This window comes from Carettochelys insculpta, chromosome 4, assembly GCF_033958435.1.
Source record: "Carettochelys insculpta isolate YL-2023 chromosome 4, ASM3395843v1, whole genome shotgun sequence".
NCBI lineage: Eukaryota > Metazoa > Chordata > Testudines > Carettochelyidae > Carettochelys > Carettochelys insculpta.
The window spans coordinates 118,227,930-118,249,691 of NC_134140.1; the positions used below are offsets into that span (position 1 = coordinate 118,227,930).

The following is a 21,762-nucleotide window of genomic DNA, read 5'->3' on the forward strand; positions in this document are numbered from 1 at the left end:
CTTCGAAATGGCCACGCAAATAGCCATTTTGAAGTTTATTAATGAAGCGCTGAAATACATATTCAGCACCTCATTAGAATGCTGGCAGCTGCGGCACTTTGAAATTGCCGCAGCTTGTCCAGATGGGGTTCCTTTTCGAAAGGACCCCCGCAACTTCGAAATCCTAACAGCAGATAAGAATAAGGGGATTTCAAAGTTGCTGGGGTCCTTTCAAAAAGGAGCCCTGTCTGGACGAGCCGCGGCAATTTCAAAGTGCCGTGGCTGCCAGCATTTTAATGAGGTGCTGAATATGTATTTTAGCGCTTCATTAGTAAACTTCGAAATGGCCATTTGCATGGCCATTTCAAAGATTTGGGCTGGTGTAGATATAGCCTTTGAAATGTTTTCCACATAATGTGTACATCAATTTTGAATAATTGACAACTTGTAAAAGTTAAAGTCAATTCATAATTAATTAACAAACAGACACAAGGGTAAAGGCAGATTTTTCTGGGTAAGTTTGTTTCAAGTATGATTTCATGCATTTAGTGTGACTTTGGGAGTCAGGTCTGGTAGTCTTTAGCCCCAGACGTAGCTCGTTAATATTAGGTTGGTTACTTAACCAACAGTAATTGTTATGAAAAATACTTTTCCACTTCACGATAGTGTAGTGATTTGTAATTAATTTAACATTTCTAAAATGTTTTTATATACTTGGATGAGAAGCAATGTAGTTTGGAGACTGCAAAAGATTAATGCAAAATCTTTTCTTTTTTCTTTTGTAAATAAACAGGTTTTAAAAGAGATGTGTTGAAGTGTGTTGCACGAAACAGTAGAGTATCACGTCATTTGTGGAAACTTCATTTTACCTCCTTGGAATAAATTGTTCAAAAATCCTACTGCATTACAGCTCCAGTGGAGAAATCAGCCAAATATCACAGAGGATCACTGTTGTTTCAGTGGAAATACTCCATGTCCTTTGTGACGTTACAGAGTCACTGTGATACAATTATGCCCAGTGATAAGTTAGCGGTACTTAAGTAGTAAAAGGAATGGTGAAATAAGTCCTTTCAACGGTATTGTGCATAGGTTTCTTTTTAAAGGGAGAGATGTGGGAATATTACTACCTGGCTATACTTATTTTATGTACTGAATCATAACCATCATGTTCCCAGAGAACAATTTCTTCACCTGGGGTTGGGGGACAGTTTGGTGCTGAAGGGGTTAAACCTGGGGTTGTGGGGGCAGATTTGTGGGACAGGAGGTAAAGCTTGGGGATGGGGGATTTTGGGGGGTTGAGGTAGGTAAACCCCTGGAGATGAGGGTAACATCTTTCTAACTGATATGAATCATTTTGGCTGCGTCTACACGTGCACGCTACTTCGAAGTAGCGGCAGTAACTTCGAAATAGCGCCCGTCACGTCTACACGTGTTGGGCGCTATTTCGAAGTTGAAATCGACGTTAGGCGGCGAGACGTCGAAGTCACTAACCCCATGAGCGGATGGGAATAGCGCCCTACTTCGACGTTCAACATCGAAGTAGGGACGTGTAGACGATCCGCGTCCCGCAACATCGAAATAGCGGGGTCCTCCATGGCGGCCATCAGCTGGGGGGTTGAGAGATACTCTCTCTCCAGCCCTTGCGGGGCTCTGTGGTCACCGTGGGCAGCAGCCCTTAGCCCAGGGCTTCTGGCTGCTGCTGCTGCAGCTGGGGGTCCGTGCTGCATATACAGGGTCTGCAACTAGTTGTTGGCTCTGTGTATCTTGCACTGTTTAATGAAAGTGTGTCTGGGAGGGGCCCTTTAAGGGAGCGACTTGCTGTTGAGTCCGCCCCGTGACCCTGTCTGCAGCTGTGCCTGGCTCCCTTATTTCGATGTGTGCTACTTTGGCGTGTAGACGTTCCCTCGCTGTGCCTATTTCGATGTTGGGCTGAGCAACGTCGAAGTTGAACATCGACGTTGCCAGCCCTGGAGGACGTGTAGACGTTATTCATCGAAATAGCCTATTTCGATGTCGCAACATCGAAATAAGCTATTTCGAAGTTGGGTGCACGTGTAGACGTAGCCTTTGTGTGTGCTGTCCTGAAAATGGGTGGTTACAAAAAGTAGAGTATGACATTATTTACTAAGGAATGTGTCATATTCACAGGCTCTTGATTTTGATTTTGTAACTGAATTTGAAAAAAATGGCTCTTCTCACTATTCTGGGTGCAGACCCCTGCCCTCAATCACAGTCTTAGTCATGATTATAGATGCTGCATGTGTTTATACTTTTAATAAATGTAAGAAAATGAGACCTCACTTGACAGTGAACTAAGGAGTATCAAAACATGATTCATTGACAAAGTGGGTTAAATTTGAGCTTCACTCAATTCACCAGGAGTTTACCTATTGATTTCCATGGGGCCATGCTTTTCCCCCACAGTACCTGTTCTGCACTCCTTTCTCAAGCAAAGGTCCCACTGCCTGCGAAATAAGTGGTGCATTAGAAACATACAGCTGAGTTTTGAAGGTGATAACCATCTACAAGTCTCACTGATTGGGCTGAGGGCTCCCCCATCTCTGTAAATCAGACCTATGGTGGCTTTTAAATTTTAGCTAATAGCTGATCCATTAAAGGTGAATGTTTTTAATTATGTACAGATTGTGTCAAATTACATAAAAACTGGTAAGTGAAAAAATGAAATGCCTATCATTATCATGTCAAAATAAATCAGAGACGTCAGCTTTCAGAAGTCAAGGTTTGCTAAGTGCTTCATAGGAAGAAAATACAAATACATGCAATTATGTCAATCTTTAGATGTAAAGTTGCCAAGTCTAAATAATAAACATGTAAAAATACTTCAGCAATTAAGTTTTAGGAGTGCCAAAATATTGCTAGTGATCATAATCTTAGTTATTTTGGTTTACACACTTATATTAAATGAAACCGAGAGAATTTGTTCATGAAACTGAACAAACAGCACCAAACATTACTTTTCTTGGCGTGACCTGTATATGAAATTCCACTAGGCATTTCAACATGTGTTTCCCTTATGCTTAGTTTACACCAGCATCAATGCCCACAGAAATCATTTTCATGAAATTAATGAACAGATGGAGCTGATGGTGATGTCACCTCTCTACACTAACAAAATCGCATCATCATTGCCTGGGAAATCCCCTAAACCTTATGTTATTGCTCTAGTAAATCCATCTATCCTTCCTACTGTATAGGCCTTAAAATAATCTTACAGGGACCCTGTGGTTATAACTAAGACTAAGGAGAACTGACGGTACTGAGGCAATAACCTCTCTTTATTCTTCAATCCATTCTTGCTTTAATGCCACTTTTCATTTCATTGGAATTTAAGGATAATCTGAGGATTGTTATATAGTGATTAATATAACAAGGGCTTATCTCCAATGTGATTTTTTTAATGCAAACATGAGGGTTTTTTTTTTAAATACTTTGCTGGCATTTAAAAAATTAAGGAAAAAATCTTATTCCAATAAAGGAGACACTCTTTTGTGTCAGGAAACACCTTGGGGCTGAGACTGGTCCCCAGCTGGCCACCATATGCTGCTCCAGTGATATACATAAGGGCAGAAGGGGACACTTGATCTGGAGAAGAATTCCCCTACGTGATGATCTCCATGATATTGCCATAAGCAGCCTTATGCAAAGGTCATAGTGGATCTGGGGCATGTACATAGCACAGCAACACCGAGGTAAGCCTGCCATAAATTAAAGCAGTCCCCAAAACTGTTCTTGCCTAGGCTGGGGGCTGCACCGCCACCTTGGGAAAGGCGTAATCCTACTTTTCCCCCAGTAGGGACGTCAGCCACCACAAGCCATAGGGAAAGGGTTGGGGAAGCGAGGCTCTGTACCCTGGAAGGGGCATGGTCAAGGGCAGTCAGGCTTTAGTGGCGCCTGGTCAACAGTGCTGGGTTTCTCTCTCCCTCCCAGCTGTGCTCCAGCTGCTGCCACTGTCAATGAAGCAGCAGCAGCAGCAGCAACAGCCAGAGCTTCAGGCCCCTTAGAAATGCTGATGCCCCAGGACAACTGCTCCCTTTGCCCCACAGGGCTGTGCCTTCTATTTTGTGTCTGTTTTCATACCTCTAGAGTCTACAGACTGAAAGGTGAAGAGACACACAAAAGCGGGACATGAGTTACAGTGAACTTGTGACCAAGAAAAGTACACAAATCATCATTTTTGAATCATAGGACTGGAAAGGACCTTGAGAGGTCATCTAGTCCGCTTTCCCGCACTCAGATATGAGAAACAAAATTTTAACCTCCCTGGGAATACTGGAAGAGGTGTGCCATGTCTCCGAGGAAATGTACATAGATATCCCATTTGAGGCTTTGCTCTATTTAATACAGGAACCATGCACTTACTATAGCAATTGACATCTCATAGGGCACACCTGCCACAATGGCCCTGCAGAGACATGACATACCTTCTCAGTGAGATACACTTAACAATTCATCATGTGAGTGCTGCTGTTTCCACAACACTTTCGGAGAGTGATATTTAGTTTTTGCACGTGCGCATATGACTATGTGTACAGAGCAACCTATGGGTTTCTGAATGACCTACACATTGTGTTGGCTAAATTAGCACGTCAGATTTGAATGGAAAAAGTCAGGCAATGTCCTATAAGAATGCTTAAAAATAGCTTACACTTTGAATCTAAAGCTTTTTTCCTCCCCAAGACTGCCAATCAAAGGAGTTTTTGGAGTTCGGGAAGCAAAGCTCAATTCACTGTAAATAAGGAGAATGCAGGCTTCCAGGAACAGCTTGCCCTCTGTGAGAAGCACATCTATGCTGGCTGCTTGCCCAGCAATTCAACAGTCTCTTAAGTGAGACAGAAAGAGAAAGAGAGAGAAGGCACAGTGAATCTCTGCTCCTAACTATATAATGGGATAAAGATCACCTACTCGCTTGGTAGAGCCTGGTATTTGATTGCCTTTGGGTTGTGGTATTAGGGGAAAAATTAAAACAGAGAAGCCTGGACACATTTGTGTATTAGTGAGAGCAAAGTTCCCGCATAACACAGAGAGAATAAGCTCACCCTCATCAAGAGACACAATACTTTAGTACTTAAATAAAACCACACACATACTATAGCTTTTTACCTTAAAATGATATGTCATTTGCACCAATCGTAACATCTGATACCTTAATGATTCTTGAGATTCTCCAAACATCTTGTTATTGGGAAGGGAAAAATTATGTACATAATGTACAGTGAACCATCTGATTTCAGTATTTAGAATTTTTGGGTTCTGAAATGTGTTTTAATCCCTTCTCAACCCAAAGTCACTGGGAGCATGGACTTTTCTGTTTGGGCTATGCAGTGTTTCTCAAATGACAAAGTGACTCTGGTATAAAGAGCCATCCCATAGCACCTGAAAGACTAACAAAATTGGTTGAGGTACTACAGGACTGCTTGTTATTTGCGAGCTACGGACTAACATAGCTATCCCATCTGTGACTATGGTATGTTGGCCCTTGTACAGAGCAGCAGATTATGTATCCTAATAATTAGGGAATGGAACAATGGAGAAAAGATCAGAATGCAAGAAATATTCTATGCCCAAACCACAAGACAAAAATCAATTTTTAAAATTGGAAAATGCTAGGTTAACTCTTTCAAGTAATCATAGAAGAACTCTACACTTCCTAGTTTCATCTGGATGGACGTGACAAAGGCAATTTATTTTATAAAAGAAAGATGTACAAATAAATACTGGAAGTGCTAAATATGTAGTAAATACCTATTAGAATAACTAGTCTATTTTCTGGTGGTGTTCTAGTGTATTTGGCAGCCTTTTACACATAATAGAGCTGCCTCCATTTCTCATGGGTGGTTACTTCACATCCTAATAGACCTCATGTTATACAGCAACACAAAAAGGTTGACACCATCACTATTATAGGTATCTGATTACTACCATAGTAACTTATTACCAACCACCCAGTACCATCCATATTCCATTTCAAGTGCTCTTAAATTCCCACATCCCTTTTTGGTCAGCATGCTATGTCATTTTACTATTTAGCAGATACCTGATGTGGTATTTTTAGTGCATTTTATTGCAAGACTTATTATTCAATACTTATCTGCATTTGCAATCTATTAGCCCAAGTACTTAATGATCTAAGTACTTCATCTGATTGCATTGGTCCTTACTATTTGCTGTGACTGCTAATTAAAAATCAGATGGGTTGCATACTTGGAAAATGGCTTACACAACCAGCCACTAAATCACTTATATTTGTCTTTCCTTTTTTACTGCAATTATTTATATTACAACAGGTCCCTCAATGTTCTATGGGGTGGTACTGATGCATCTGCAGATACAGTGCTTGCCTTCTAGAACTTTCATTCTATAGTTACACATACACACAAACAACTATTTCAATGTGACAATTGTAATATATAACAGTAAGGCTGTGTCTACACGGGCACAAATCTTCAAAATAGTCATGCTACTGGCCATTTTGAAGATTACTAATGAGGTGCTGAATTGAATATTCAGCTCCTCATTAGCATTAGGACGCTTCCGGCCGTGGTGCTTTGAAAGCGCCGCTTTCGAACGCCTGCGGCTCCAAGCGGCTACACGGGGGTCCTTTTTGAAAGGACCCAGCACATTTCCACTCAGCTGAATGGAATAAGGGGATTTCGAAAAGTTTGTGTAGCCACGCCGAGTCACGGGCATTCGAAAGCGGCGGTTTGGAAGTGCTGTATCCGGAAGCATCCTAATGCTAATGAGGTGCTGAATATTCAATTCAGCGCCTCATTAGTAATCTTCAAAATGGCCATTAGCATGGCTTTTTTGAAGATTTGTGCCTGTGTAGACACAGCCTAAGAGTGGCTTTCTTCATAAAAGATTTTTTATCAGAATGAGGATAATGATATTACCCATAAAGCTGAGCATGTTCTCACACATCATCTCTCTCTTTCTGGTTTATTGTAAAACTTACATTGTCCAACCAATGCCAGACTGTGAAGATTGGACATGCAGAAGGTAGAGTAAAATCCATGTTATCTGGCACCTGGATAACTGAAATATTCAGCTAACCAGAATAATGGCTGGAGCCGGCTGCTGCAGGACTGGTTGCTTGGCCAGGGCCAGCTGCCACAGGACAGTCTGTCATGGATCTGGTTGTCCAGCTGGTCATGGTGTGACTGGCTGGGGCCAGCAGCTACAGGGTTAGGTGCCCTGCTGGGGCTGGTGGAGTGAGGCTGGCTGCCTGCTGCCCGGCTGGGGACACAGAGTGGGACTGCTGCCAGACCCAGATCGAATAACCAGCACGTTTTATTTTCTGGGGATCCCGGATAATCAAACTTGTACTGTACCTAATTAAAACCCTAATATTGGGAATAAAAATATCAGTCATTGAATTTTTAATATACTCTGAAGTTTGTCAGAGATGTGTTTGCAAAAACTTTGTAGTAAGAGAAAGGCAGCTCTCCTCTGGAATACAACATTAAAAATTATGGAATACATGGTGCAGAAAGTCACCGTTTTACATTTTCTTCATCAGTATTTCTAAGCTGATTTTATATTTTAAATGTTCTCCTAATCCTTCATAAAGTAATTCATTCCCAATTACGATATATTTAACTTACTGAAACAAAGACATTATTTTAAGTTAATCAGTCAGAGTGGTTTATTGTGTCTGTAACAATGTTCATTGCTTGTAAAAAAAGGGAACACTAATTTATTGTGTCTGATCTCCATAACAATAGATATGTTTATGAAATTTCACCTTTTGTTTATGTTAAAAATATGTTTCCAAAGATTTGAGGCATAACAAAGGATTTTATCTTAGCAAGGTAAGGATTTTGTTGGAGGTTCTGTTAAAACTAGTTCATCAAACACCCTGAAACAGGGGGGCTGATGGCTTCTGCGGGCCCTTGGGCAAGATGTGGGGGGCATCTGCATTGTGCCCCCAGAAGGAGTGGGGCCTCAGGTAGAAGGGGCAGAGCTGAGGGTAGTCAGCCATCAGTGCCACCCCAACCATAGTGCTGGGCCTTCCCCCAGCCCTCAGGGCCATGTGGAATATGGGTACCGATATATGTGGAATATGGGTACGGCAGCAATTTAAAGGGCCTAGTGTTCTGTCCACTTCTGCTGCTGCAATAGCAGTGGCAACACCCAGGCACCCCAGGCTCCTTTGAATTACCCCTTCCCTGCTTCAGCAACAAACTAATGATATATTTAGAGTGAATTTTAAACTAAGGTCTTGTACACACAGTACAGTAATGCACAACTGGTTTTATCAGTAAATTCAAGGTTGGCATGTGCCTGTTAAATGGTTTCATTACCACTTAATGGCTCTTTCGTCTGTTCAGTGTTATGCTAATAAATCTGGCAAGCTGGGAGGCTGTTACTTTAAGTTCATAGATCCACTTCAGGGGAAGACTCATCTGTCTGCTGTGGGAGCTGGCAGGGTCAGAACAGGGCTAGGAAGATGGGTGAAACTGAGCTTTAAGACCAAGCCTTGCTTCCCCTTGTCTCTTGTACCCACCACCCATGCTGGTCGCTCTCTTACATATGACTTTTATCCAAAGCTTTTTCTATTCTTCCCTTTCTCCACTTCCAGCTGATTTTAAATAAATCAGAAGTTTCCTTTTTCATCTCAAGATCACATTTACAAAGTGGGGAAATAGATAGTATGGGCTGGTAAGATTTCCTTGATGTGTCTTGCTTTGAATCTATTATTAAGACAGTCTCTCTTCCCTTCACTTCTTTTAAGCACTCTTGGATGACCAGAGCTCTTGTAAACTTTAAGGCTCTTATTTGTTTCTATGTAACTTATTTTGCAAGTCAGACTTATATTCTTGGTAGAATTTGCATTCTTCCTCTCCTGTTCTGTTTTAAACTGTGACTGGGAAGGATAGAAACAACTTTTCATATCAGAGCAAATTAAATAAAAATACAACCCTGTTCTATTAAGATTCAGTGGCCAGACTGCCAGTAATACAGAAATAACCCTGGAGGTGGAAGAATAAAGCTTTAGACACCACTGATTTTGCAAATGTCAGCGGGAAGGTTACCTTCTTCCATGAGCCAAAGAATAGCTGATATTCTGTGGCTCACTATCATGTGTATATTCCCTGTCAAATATGCTGCAGAGGGAGATAATATACCTTATTATCTCAGCTTGGATTTTCATATGGACAGTCTAATGCTATATAATAGATGCCACAACCCCTGCTCCAACCTCCGCGCTCCATGGAATGCCATTCATGCTGCTGCAGCTGTGCAGGGAAAGAGAAAGGAGAGCACTGTTGTGTAAGCAACACTCTTTCCCATGACGAATAGAAGAGAGTCACTTATCCACATGATTCCACAGACTGACAACCACACCCAGGATTAGCAGGGGCAGATAAAATTTATCTGAAGATTTTTCAGCAAAATCAAGAAATTTGCCAGAGCATCTCTTGCTTGGACTTTCGTCTTACATGTCAAATGGAGAAATGAAGGCAGAGGCTCACAGAAGTCAGAAAGAGTGAAAAAAAATTGCAAAATAATGCATCTTTATTTAGCTTAATTTATTTATGTCATGATCTTAAACATTTAATGCAGAATTAAGTAAATGAGGATGGTTTATTAATCTGTATTTAATGAACATATTGCTTTCGATTGATGCATCTACATAATGCAAATATTATACATCAATAAAACATTTTCGATTTATCATATACTTCAGTTATTATTCATCATCACCAGTGCTTCTCTAAGTGCTATACATTATTTATTTCATGTATTACTAATTAAAGTAATGTCAGATTTTTCACCTTAGAACAGCCTCATCTCATTTGTGGCTGGTTTTGCCAAATTAATCAGGATGCTGAGGACTGCTGGGTTTTATTCACCCCATTAAAACCTCAAAATACTAGATTATAGCTGAAAAACCTACATGGGATATCCTTAATAATATGCTTGTGAACTCCCCATCGGGGTAACAGATGAATCATTCCCTCTTCTTCTCCCCATCAGTTGCACCACAATGTTGGTAGCAGTATCAGATCCTGTTAGCATAGAATCACAGAATCATAGGACCTCAGGAGGTCATCTAGTCCAGCCCCCTGCTTCAAGCAGGGGTCAACCCCTACTAAGTCATCCCAGCCAGGACCTTGTCCAGCCAGGATTTAAAAACCTCGAGGGATGGAGAATCCACCACCTGTCTAGGCAACACATTCCAGTGCTTCACCACCCTCCTGGTGAAGTAGTTTTTCCTTACTATCTAACCTACCCCTCTCCCTCTTCAACTTCAGACCACTACTCCTTGTTCTGCCATCTGACACCACTGAGAACAGTTTTTCACCCTCCTCTTTAGAGCTCCCCTTCAGGAAGTTGAAGGCTGCTATTAAATCACCTCTAAGGCTTCTCTTCTGTAAACTAAACAAGCCCAATTCCCTCAGCCTATCCTCATAGATCTTGTGCTCCAGACCCTTAATCATTTTTGCTGCCCTCTGCTGAACCTGCTCCTGCAAATACACATTCTTTTTATACTGGGGGGCCCAAAACTGGACACAATATTCAAGATGTGGCCTCACCAGTGCCAAATAGAGGGGAATAACTACTTCTCTAGATCTGCTCAAAATGCTCCTCCTAATGCACCCTAGTATGCCGTTAGCCTTCTTGGCTACAAGGGCACACTGTTTACTCATATCTAGCCTTTCATCCACCATAACCCCTAGATCCCTTTCCATCCTACTGCTGCTGAGCCAGTCGGTCCCTATCCTGTAACAATGCTTGGGATTCTTCCGCCCCAAGTGCAGGACTCTACACTTCTCCTTGTTGAACCGCATCAGATTTCTTTTGGCCCAGTCCTCCAATTTATCTAGGTCACTCTGTATTCTCTCTCTATCCTCCAACTTATCTACCTCTCCCCCTAGTTTTGTGTCATCTGCAAACTTGCTGAGGGTGCAATCCTGTCATCCAGGTCATTAATAAAGATGTTGAATAACACCGGCCCCAGAACCGAGCCTTGCGGCACGCTGCTTGAAACCAACCATCATCCACATATTGAGCCATTGACCACTACCCGTTGGACCTGACCATCAAGCCAGCTTTCTATCCATCTTATAGTCCAAGGATCCAATCCATATTTCCTTAACTTATGGACAAGAATGTTGTGAGAGACCGTATCAAAAGCCTTGCTGAAGTCAAGGTATATCACATCCACTGACTTCCCCATGTCCACAGGGCTTATTGCCTAGTCATAGAAGCTAATCAGATCGGTCAGGCAGGACTTGCCCCTGGTGAATCCATGTTGGTTACTTTTGATCACTTTCCCCTCTTCCAAGCGCTCCCAAATGCATTCCTTGAGGATTCCCTCCATTATTTTCCCATTATTTTGGGATTGAGGTAAGGCTGACTGGTCTATGTTCACAGGTAGTGAACATCATACAAAAATGTGCCAGAGGCATCAAGGGAGGCATTGAGTGATGCAACATTGGTAAATAAGGTACATGCTTATGGGTCATTATACACATTTAATAAATAATGAAGCCTCCTTACCTTAAATACTAGTTCTCCGATCAGTCCATTCCATGATCCATCCTCCTGGGGGCTTCCATACTTGTGATCTGGTGCAACATAAACTTCATATTTAAAGCCAAGGTAATTGGCCAAGGCTTCCAAGACATCTACAGAGAAACCCTGGTATTTCTTCGGTTTTCCCAAAACATTTTCAGACACCATCACAAATGGCTCTTCCTAATAGAGAGAAAGATAGTAATATAGCCATTAATTGCATTGACCAAAAAGGAGGCTGATTTTTTTAACTAATGAAATGTTATCTAGAAATTTTATTTTACTTTTTAAATAAACTAGAAAATTAACTATGGACCTAATATTACAGCTCTTACTTACAGTGAGTGATATTTTAACTCTGCAGGTAATCCCACTGATTTACATAGGATTACTACTAGTAAGGTGGCAAAATCAGACTCAGACATCCATATTCTGATATCCTTACTCACACAGAAATCATCCTATTAAAGATATTCTTTGGCTGGTGCACTGTGGTTAATGACATGAATTACAGAGTAAAGAATGTTGATAATGCCTATAATGTTATGGTGAGTCACATGTTATTTGGATTAACTCTTAAAGCCCTTGCTACTGGAGTCATGGTATTTCATAAGAATGTCCACCTTCTTTTTTTTTTAAAGACGTTTTTAGCCCTCTCGTGGGGATCAGAACTTGAAAAGATGTCCCATGTGAATCCTAGAGGCTCAAGAACCAAAAGATAGACAAACAAAGCCAAAATGTATTTACAAAAATCGCTCATATTTCTGGGGGCCACACAGAGAATTTTTGAATGGTTAAGATTGGCAACACTGAGTAAGTTACTATTGAACTGGAATAAGGCATCACAATCTATTTTTTATTATTTGTACCTTCTAAAGGTATTACACAGAAGGAACATTTCACACTTTTGGTTTTAAAATGTATCTGTGTTTTTTATATTTACATATAATCAACTATTATTCTGAAATATGCTTTTGAATTACACTTTACGCTATTGAAATCTCAGGGACTGCTAAATGTCATTTACTAAAGATCTATTTCTTGCAGAAGTCATTATGTAAAATAGTAGATTTGCTTTCTGTTTTATATTTCAAAAACAAGTAAAAAGAACAAAATCAAATGCCTTTTTATACCGTATTCTTCTTGTTTGTACACTTTAATTTCAGTCCTGCAGAGAGATGCATACAGGATGACTACTTATAACCTTTAAGGATTCCACAGGGTTGTCATTTTCTATTGATTACAAAACAACTAACGTAAGTGCCATCACTAATTAATATTGTAGCTAAAACTTGACAAGAAGAGCCACATATACATGGAAGACTTACATTTTGTCTTTTTCTTCCTCCACTGTGAACTGGATACACTAGATTATCCCTTTTTAACATGACAAGACATAAATTGGTTGACATTATTTTAAATGATTTCATCTACAGGACATTTAATGGATTATTTAAGGAGAAACGTGAATTTGCCTGCAAGAACATGACTTTGCAAATAGTTACCAAAGAATGACCTTAGTATCTGACGAAAAATAGACATTGGATTGGTGAGTCAGCTTGTCCAGAGGTAAGATTTCTGAGTCAACACCATTTTCCTTCATTTTTGCTAAGATCTGCTAAAGTGGTTTAGTTTTAAGTTAAGCCACATCACAATATATACTCCCTGAACTTCCAAGGTGTTTTTAACAAATGTTTTTTACTTTCCTTTCCCCACACATTATCTTCTCTGCTGTATGTGTTTTTCACATTTTTGACAAAAGAGAGCCAAAATCATATTTAACAGCAACGAAGGGTCCTGTGGCACCTTATAGACTAACAGAAAAGTTTTGAGCATGAGCTTTCGTGAGCACAGACTCACTTCATCAGATGCTGCTGATCATATTTGTGAGCACACGGAAGTGGGGATTGTCAGAAAGATAGCTAAAGGGTGATGGATTAGGGCTTCACATCTGGGTTTTCATTTGCTGATTCTCTGAGAAAACATCTCCACTCTGCCCATCATCTGTCATTCACAGCTGAGAGGCTGACTCTCCTCTGACTGGCCAATTATGCAAGCCTCCATAGCCCACTTATGAAATTTTCAAACAAGCACCTTCCTGCTTTTTTTCAGGCTTCCTCTCACACTTGGGAGGAACTCCCCACAAACATCTACAAAGCCAACTCAATATCTGCCTTCAAATTCGAGTTTGACATGATGCCTACAAATGTACTTGCTTGCTCTTAGGCTGCTTATTTCCACCACTTACGCTGACAAATATCATCTCATTGTCTCTGTGTATTTTCCCAATGATTTGTCTATATCCATTTGTTGTCTTGCATATAGACTGTAAGCTCTTTGAGGCTGACACCAATGGTGCATGCACCTTCTGCTCCTAGTGTTTATAGCCCACAATTATATGCAGAGGAAGACTCCTATTGCTCTGTGTGGACTTGTAATCCAAGTCTGAATCAAGTATGTGGTAGCTTTGCCACACAAAGCTAACTTTAAAATGATGTTCCTTATGTCCTTATTTGTTCAACTCTTTCAGTGATATACAGATGAGATGTGTTATTAACATGAAAAAGGGATTGTTGGGTTTTTGTTCCAAACAATTTATTCCAAAACACCAAAATCTGGATCTGAAAGTCAAGCTCCATTATCGTTTGTGTATCTCATACATTGTCACTAGTAATAAACATTCTGTTGTTGGATCTTAGCTGAATATTTTGCACATTGCACAAAATGGAAAATAATCCAGCTACAATGGCTCACGCGAGCAGTTTAGTTAATAACATAAGTAGATTTAACTCAAAGGCAAACAGAAAGCAGATGCATAAGGTGACATTTACAGACTGTTGTGATTGTCCTGACTATACCTACCTGTTCAGGATATTACTGAACAAATAAGCATGTGGGTGGATTGTGGTAACATACCGCTCTTTTATGACTGGGGGCATTGCGGAGAGGAAGTTTTGACCCATTCACCAAATATTACTATGCATCAGTCAATCTCTCTTGTTTTCTTTCAAATCACATGTGCAATCATTCAAAACAATGAGGGGTGGACTTGATGGTCTTGAGATCCCTTCTAGTCTTACATTTTTATGACTGTAAAAATCAGCCAGAAGAAATAAAAATAGAAAGCAATAACTGAACCCAACTGATTAAGTAATTTCTAGAGATTTCCCTGCGGAATCCTTAATGATTACAAGTAATTTCCAGAGATTCACAATTAAAAGAACAAGGACTAAGTCAATGAAGACCTGTCTGCCTATTAAGCGAACACAAACCATGAATTCTGATTTGCTGATCATTTGGATGGCAACTTCTCTAAGCAGAAATGCAAGCTAGTGGAATAAATGAATGCCTTCACAAAAACATCTGCAGTTTATCAATCTAAGCGCATTATGAACAAAGTTCCTGCTTGTAGAATGGGTTGTTCCAGGAGCTGATAATTTTCATATTAACAAGGATTTATTCACAACACTTGTTGGATTATTGGATAATAGCTGCTCATAATTCTGAATTTGTATTCAATCAGTTTAAAGGGAACAGCTAATTGCTTAGCCAATTTTAAACAGAATTTAAAGTATGCGGCTTTCACTTTTGATTTCAGTCTTTTATTAAATCATGTTATATTCTTTGTTGGTGAGAGAGTCAGAGAAAAACGTATCCAGTGGGTAACAGGATACATTCCCCATATTGCTATATGGAAAGACATTCCCTCATATTATTATATAGAAAGATAATCAGACATGCACATTTTTGTTGATTATTAGGAAAGCAAAAACAACCATGAAACAAGCACAAAACAAAAAGCAAATCCATCATTAACTTTCTTGTAATATTTTATCAATCTGTTCAAATCCAGACTCCTCAGAAGAGATTCAAGAGTGAAACAAAAAATACTTCTAAATCTGGTTTTTAATTTTTTCCCCAAAACGTTGCTGGCTGAAACTATAGTAGCTGTTTTTCCATCCTGGGTTTCAGTTAGATCCTGAAGAGGAAGACTGAAATTTGCCTAGCAAGATGTGAAAACAAAAATGGGTGACCATCTTTCTTTTTGAGAAAACAGGGCAATTCATTTTTGTAAAAAAATATGTTTCGGGTACTAAAAGGTAATAATTAGGGGAATAAAAATGGACTTGAGCGGGAGACAAAATATGCATGTTAGCTACAGAGAAAAAGCTTGAAGGTTGTAGGCAGGCAGGCTATAGGCTACAGTAAACAAAAGAAAATCCTAAGCCTGAAACAAAGAATCAGTCAGGCCCCTGTGGGAAGGTGGGGCCCAATGGCAGGCAGGAGGAGCTGGGTGTAGAGGGAGGTTCTGGTAGGGAAACTGCTGGCAGGTGCTCAGCACCTATAATTTTTTCCTCGTGGTTTCTCCAGCTCTGAAGCACACCTGGAGTTGGTGCTTATGCATGTAAGTAAATCTATATGGTGCTCTAGTACTAGTGTGCCTAGTAGATGGATTAGGAATGGAAAACAAGCAACAGAGAAGGAAAAGGGTCAGAAGAGTGAGAGTGCAAAATACAGCAAAAGTTGGGCTTTATGAGGAGCAGGGGGAAATGGTTAGGTGGTAAAAAGCCAATAAACCAGTTCAAGGGTGGAAATGGAAGCAGAAAAGTAACAGAGATTTTAACTTTATCTGACTAGGGGAAGCGATTTGATAGCAGAGCAATATAATAAAGGAAGTGAGCAATAAAGAGAGATATGAAAGACAAAATTGAAAAAAATTACCCAGGGCCAACTTCTGCCTTCAGTCACACCCACACACATTGGCTTCAGGGGGACTGCATTGGTGTGAATGGAACAACATTTCAGAAAATGGGAAATAAAAGAGAGAGGAAATTTCTCTACAAGTGTCTGTCAGGCAGCTGGTTTTCTCAATGTACTGCAGAGAGCTGATAATAAGGGAGACAGTGAAATCTAATTAGAGCAGATGGGTAGAAGTAAGAAAACCTTCCTTCTATTCCTAATGTGACTACTCATTTTCAGTATGGCACTGGATGGGTCACTTCCCTTCTCTGAACTTAGATTCCCGCAGATGTCAATGGAGATAAGAATACAAGACTTTTCTAAAGTGTCTTGAGACTATGGGACTAAGAGTACAATGTATTATTATTAATTCCTTTGAAGAAATTCCCATAGGTTCATGAAACCATTCTGGATGGCCTTTAATGGGTAAATTATGGGAAATAAAATGTCTTTGAAAAGAACGAAAAGTGTCATTTGTGGTATCAATGCAGCAGCATCTTTAAGGACTTGAGAAATAAGGTTACATTAATTGGCCTATGTGAAATGCTTTGGCAGTTTCAGTTCAATTCCCAGTAGAATGGTGCACAAATCACTACTACCCACTCTTTCCCTTGTTAGCAGACTCAGCAGAGGAACCGACGTTTGAATGGACATGCAAACTCAGTTGGATTCTAATGACAGAGGTGGAGTTTCTAATCTGGAGTTGAGGCTCAGGAGGGGAACTGAGGTGAGAGGAGAAGCTATGCTATTGATGCTTTCAGTGTGATGCTCATTCTGCAGGAAAAAAAAGAAACAGGATTTTTGTCTAAATGGGTGTCAAGCTGGTACTGCCCAGAAACACTATTTTCTCATGAAACATTAAAGAAAATGAATGTCATTTTTCTACTTAGTTGATTCATGTGTCACCAATAAGGACAGTCTTTTAAAAGAAATATCAGAAAATAGCCAGAGCTTTTTCCAGGAAAACACATCCTAGAAAGAAGGCTGTACAGAAATTAAAGAGCAAACAGAAAATTGTTGACTTGTAGAACTGGAGAAAGGAATCTCTGGAGGTTTACAACACATATTGAGGCCTGATTCTAAATCTGCATATTGATGAAATTATGCATTCCTTCTGTGTTTGCATGAGGGTGGTGAGATTAGCTAATCAGGTGGGTGATTAGAATTCATAAAGCACATGAAAGTGACCTGTCTATTCCTCATAATTTTCCGAACATACCAGATTTGGATATTTAATACTGACAACCTAAATTCATTAAGTTGGAATCCATGAAGACGCATACATTTTCTGTCCTTTCTAGCAAAGATGAGGAGGAGAGAGGGAGAAAGGGAGAGAGGGAGAAATTAAGTGAAGCAAGAAATGTAGGTCTGCGTCATACATACTTCCATGTTTTATATCAGAGCGAGGTGTGACACTTCATCTGAACTCAGTACTGAACATAATAAACAGCATGCAGGCATGTTAAATGATTCATGCAGACTGAACGTGGGTTCAGGAATCACAAGAGGCAGGCGTACACCATGATATTTGACAACTGCAGTCACCAGAAAACATGAAATTGCTCCCAAATGTGAAATTCTCTGTCATTACTGGCTAGCTCAGCTTCATTCTTTTGGGTATTGGATTACCAAATGCAACAGGAAGCAGAGAGAAAGATTGTAAACTAAAGCCAAAACATTTTTCAAACACAGGAGAATACTTTTTTCTTGCTTGGTGCAATCACCTTTTCCTTGACTATTTAAAAGTTTGAGTTTTAAATTTTAATCACTTCGGACTTTACTCCCCTCAAGGTTTCAGAGAAAAATTCAGCTCCAACGACCTCTTCAGTAATTTATAGACCAGTGGTTTGGGGATTATACTTAGACAGGAACAGTTTAGCAGTTTGTTGTTCTTTTATCGAAAAATCAAAATGTATTACTTTATGTTTCAATCAATCATGGCAATTTAATTGAAACGGGTAATTTTTCTCATTATAGATAATGCCCTCCCACTAGCAATGGTTACAGGAAAAGAATTAAGAGACATATTTAACACCCTCACCAACCCAACACTGGAAGTAAAGGTCCGTCTAAAACCTAGGAAAACAAGGACAATTACGGTTAGGTCTCATATCGCTTTTAACATGAAACTGTGCCTTAGAAGCCACCTAACAACAGGCTGGATACAAAACCATTGTTTTAGGATCATCTCTACTATAAAGGTCATGATCAGCAAAATCCTTTGCTTTCACACAACTCCCTCTGACTACTATTGACGTGACCAGTCTCTAGAATCTGAGATAGGTAAGATAAGAATGGAGTTTTAAATTTGGTCTCTGTTCAGGATAACGCATATTCCTGTGTTTAAGAGCACATCCATATGGCAAGGGAAGTTCTATTTGTTGCCCAAGTAGTGCAGCAATACTATCTTTAGCCAGCACAAATAACAATGGTGCTAACATAGATTTCAATGCAGTCTAGCTATCACAATTCATATCCAGGATCCCCTGTGGATTTTAACAGAGATGACTGAACTGCATCAAACAACTGGCTGTCATGTCTGCAAAACTACTTTTAGACACACCAGCTAAATTAAATCTAGTGCAGTTATACTTACCTAGGACATAATTACATTTCAGTCTGAACTGCATTGAGCTTATTGACTTTAATGGAAGTTTTACCATTCAGTTCAATAGGTCTTGTTCATGTACTTGAATATCATTGCTTAAATAATGCTGCAAAATAACAAATGCTTTCTGGAATCAGAGCCTCTAACTGTAGACATCTGGCTTTTTATAGGTTTATTGCCTCCAATGCTAATTCTTTTTCTAAAAAGTTTTTTTTAAATACTTTTCCTACAGCATTACCATGGGACTGAGGTTTCTTTCATAGCAATATCATGCCAGTGTTTTATTATGATGCAGCTAAGCTTTGTGTATTGATTTTCTGAGCTGTTATAGCCCTTTCCAAGATGTTAGAAGAGATATGATAAAAATGTATTTTGAGACAAGACAATATTTGAAAGCTTTAGTCATCTTGCATATTATTCCTAGTATGCTCTGCAAATAATTCAATCTTTACTTCTGAAGCTGTACAGCATGCTTTATGCTATACCTCTACTAATATTATTAACCTAGATGTCGCATATTACAGAACAGTAAAGAATAAACCTAAGGGGATGGGGGTGGGGAGATCAAGCCTGAGTCACCACTGCAGCACCTCCTGCTGATCAAATTGGAATTAGCTCATCCAGCCTCCAGAGTGCCCTCTTCTGGCCACTGTCTCACCCACTGTTGCAGATCAGTCTGTTCCTATATCTGGACCCATGTCCCTCCCTAACTATGGAGCCTTTCTCTCAAGTGACTGCCCTAACGCAGTACTCCACACTCTGGCATCCTTCCCACCCAAGGAACCCCAAACACCTATACCCACTTTGCCTCAATGACCCTCTGCCAGTCTTTATCTAGCCCCATACCTTTGGGGCAAACTGCAGTCTGAAACAGCCACTCATCATTGCAAGGGGTTGACATGCTGCCTTCTACTACTGTGGCTGCTTCTCTGCCACCCTAGTACCCTCAGGTCTTCTCTCAGGCTCTACAGCCTGGGGATTGCCTGGTCAGGCTCCCCTGGCCCACCCTGCCTTTCCTCAGCACTGCTGTGTTCATGGTACCCAACTCTGTCAGACAGTTTGAAGATTCTATACTCATCCTGACCAGACATCTCTTTTGTACAACCCTCCTGGTCTCTGATTGGCTGCCACAATCCTTCCCCTGATTGGCTGCCAGGACAAACCTCTCCCTGGGCTGTTTCCAACCCTTTCTCTGTCAGGGCAGGGCAACCACCCTGTCACAGTGTGATTCATAGAAGTGCTCAGCATAACTCTGTTCCTACTGAAGTCAATTGTAAAATTTTAGTGGAAGAACTAAACTAATACCTTTTGAAAGTTTAATTTATAAACTCAGTTTCCTCCTATAATCCCAAAATGTTAAAATGATGGTCATATAATTATTCAAGTTTTAGAGACAGGTGTGTAACACACTGCTGGGGTCACCTGGAACTCCAAGCCACTGATGTTACTTGTCTGCCTGAGAAAGAATGAGTTTGCTGGCAATTTAGATTAGGCAACAGCTTTTTTGCCATAACAATCATCCTTTCTCACCAGGAAATTCCTTGAGGCTGTTCAGGCCCAAACCTTGCCTAGCACCACCCATGAACTTCAAAGATGTTTCCCGGTAATGCACAGCCAGTATCATGGTGCATTCATAGCAGATATTAAGTTCACTGTTCTGCTAAAGAGCTTATTGATTTGATGGGGGAAATACATCATTCCCTCCAAACACAGCACTGAAGTGGTTTATAAATAAAAGTAAAACAAGTCCATTAGCAAAAGAACATAGATTAAGTCAGGATGAGCAAACTTTCTATGTTGCACCCCGCTTTTTGGCCCTGCACTTCGCCACAGGAAGGGATGTGGGTGGGAGCATGTGCTAGCTGGGAGCTCAGGTGCTGGGTGAGTGGCGACTCCTCCCAGGGGAGGGGGAAAGTGCTATAGGGCCAGGCGGGCTGCTGTGACACAGATGTGGGGGAGTCTGAGCACCACACTGGGACAACTCCTGCTAGCTTGGCCTCTGCTGCTGGAAACCAGCCACCTCAGCTCAGCAGCCGGGTGGCATCACAGATGTGACTGCCCCCATCCCTGATTGGCCCAGTACGATTGGCTCCCACCCCAACCCCCAGCATCTTCCACTGCATCGCCAGCTCTCTGATGGGGCACCAGAGGGCTTGCGATGCAGCAGAAGATGCAGGGGCAGAGGCTGATCACACTGCAAAGCGTACAAAGCGTACTCCTGGATTAAGTGATGCTAAGTAACAGAGTTAAAGACACATTATAAATGCACATTATAAGTGTGTATTAGTAATTAAAAGTGAAAATCAGCACCTAAAAGCATAAAACAACCTAGCAATATACAGACGGGCAGGCAGGCTTTACTCAAGATGTTTCCTTTTGCCCATAGTCCCCTTTCCAACTTCTTTACTGGTTGGTCTGGCCAAGACCAATTTGCTTGGTTTCATTGTTTCCTAAGGTGATAGATAAAAATAAAGTCTCTCTCTCTGTTCCTTATACCCCTGAAGGGATGTCTGTGTTACAAGTAAGGTAGGTCTTCTGGGATTCAGCCTCCCGTGTCTCCCTGGGGTGCAGGATCCATGCTAATTCTCTGTCTTTGAGGTTAGAAACAGGATAGTCGCCCCCAGGTTTCATTTTGATAGCTGTATTTACTGCCAATATGTAAATGGAGGTAAACACTGTCCTTTGTCTCTGATGGACCTGTTTATCACCATGATATTAATAACCAGACTGTTATTAGCTTTCATACAACACCTCACAGAGCCCGTTCTACATAAATGTAAGTGCAGCAGAGTATAGCGTATGAATACAGGGGTGCATAGAGTCACAAGAGAAACTGGTTTGCCTAAAGTGATAAAATTAATAAGTAATTGGATTAGAAATTAGAAATTGACTCA

The 21,762-nt window shown here is 40.5% G+C and overlaps 1 protein-coding gene across 3 annotated transcripts in view; it reads right to left on the minus strand.

Moving 5' to 3' along the window:
• The window catches only part of GRID2 (glutamate ionotropic receptor delta type subunit 2), a 1,071,343-nt gene that overhangs the window by 204,780 nt on the left and 844,801 nt on the right, over positions 1 to 21,762 (minus strand). For all 3 annotated transcript variants that reach the window (XM_074993599.1, XM_074993598.1, XM_074993600.1), the window contains exon 10: positions 11,506 to 11,703. In XM_074993599.1, coding sequence (XP_074849700.1) covers positions 11,506 to 11,703 — 198 coding nt within the window. The remainder of the gene's footprint in view (positions 1 to 11,505; positions 11,704 to 21,762) is intronic.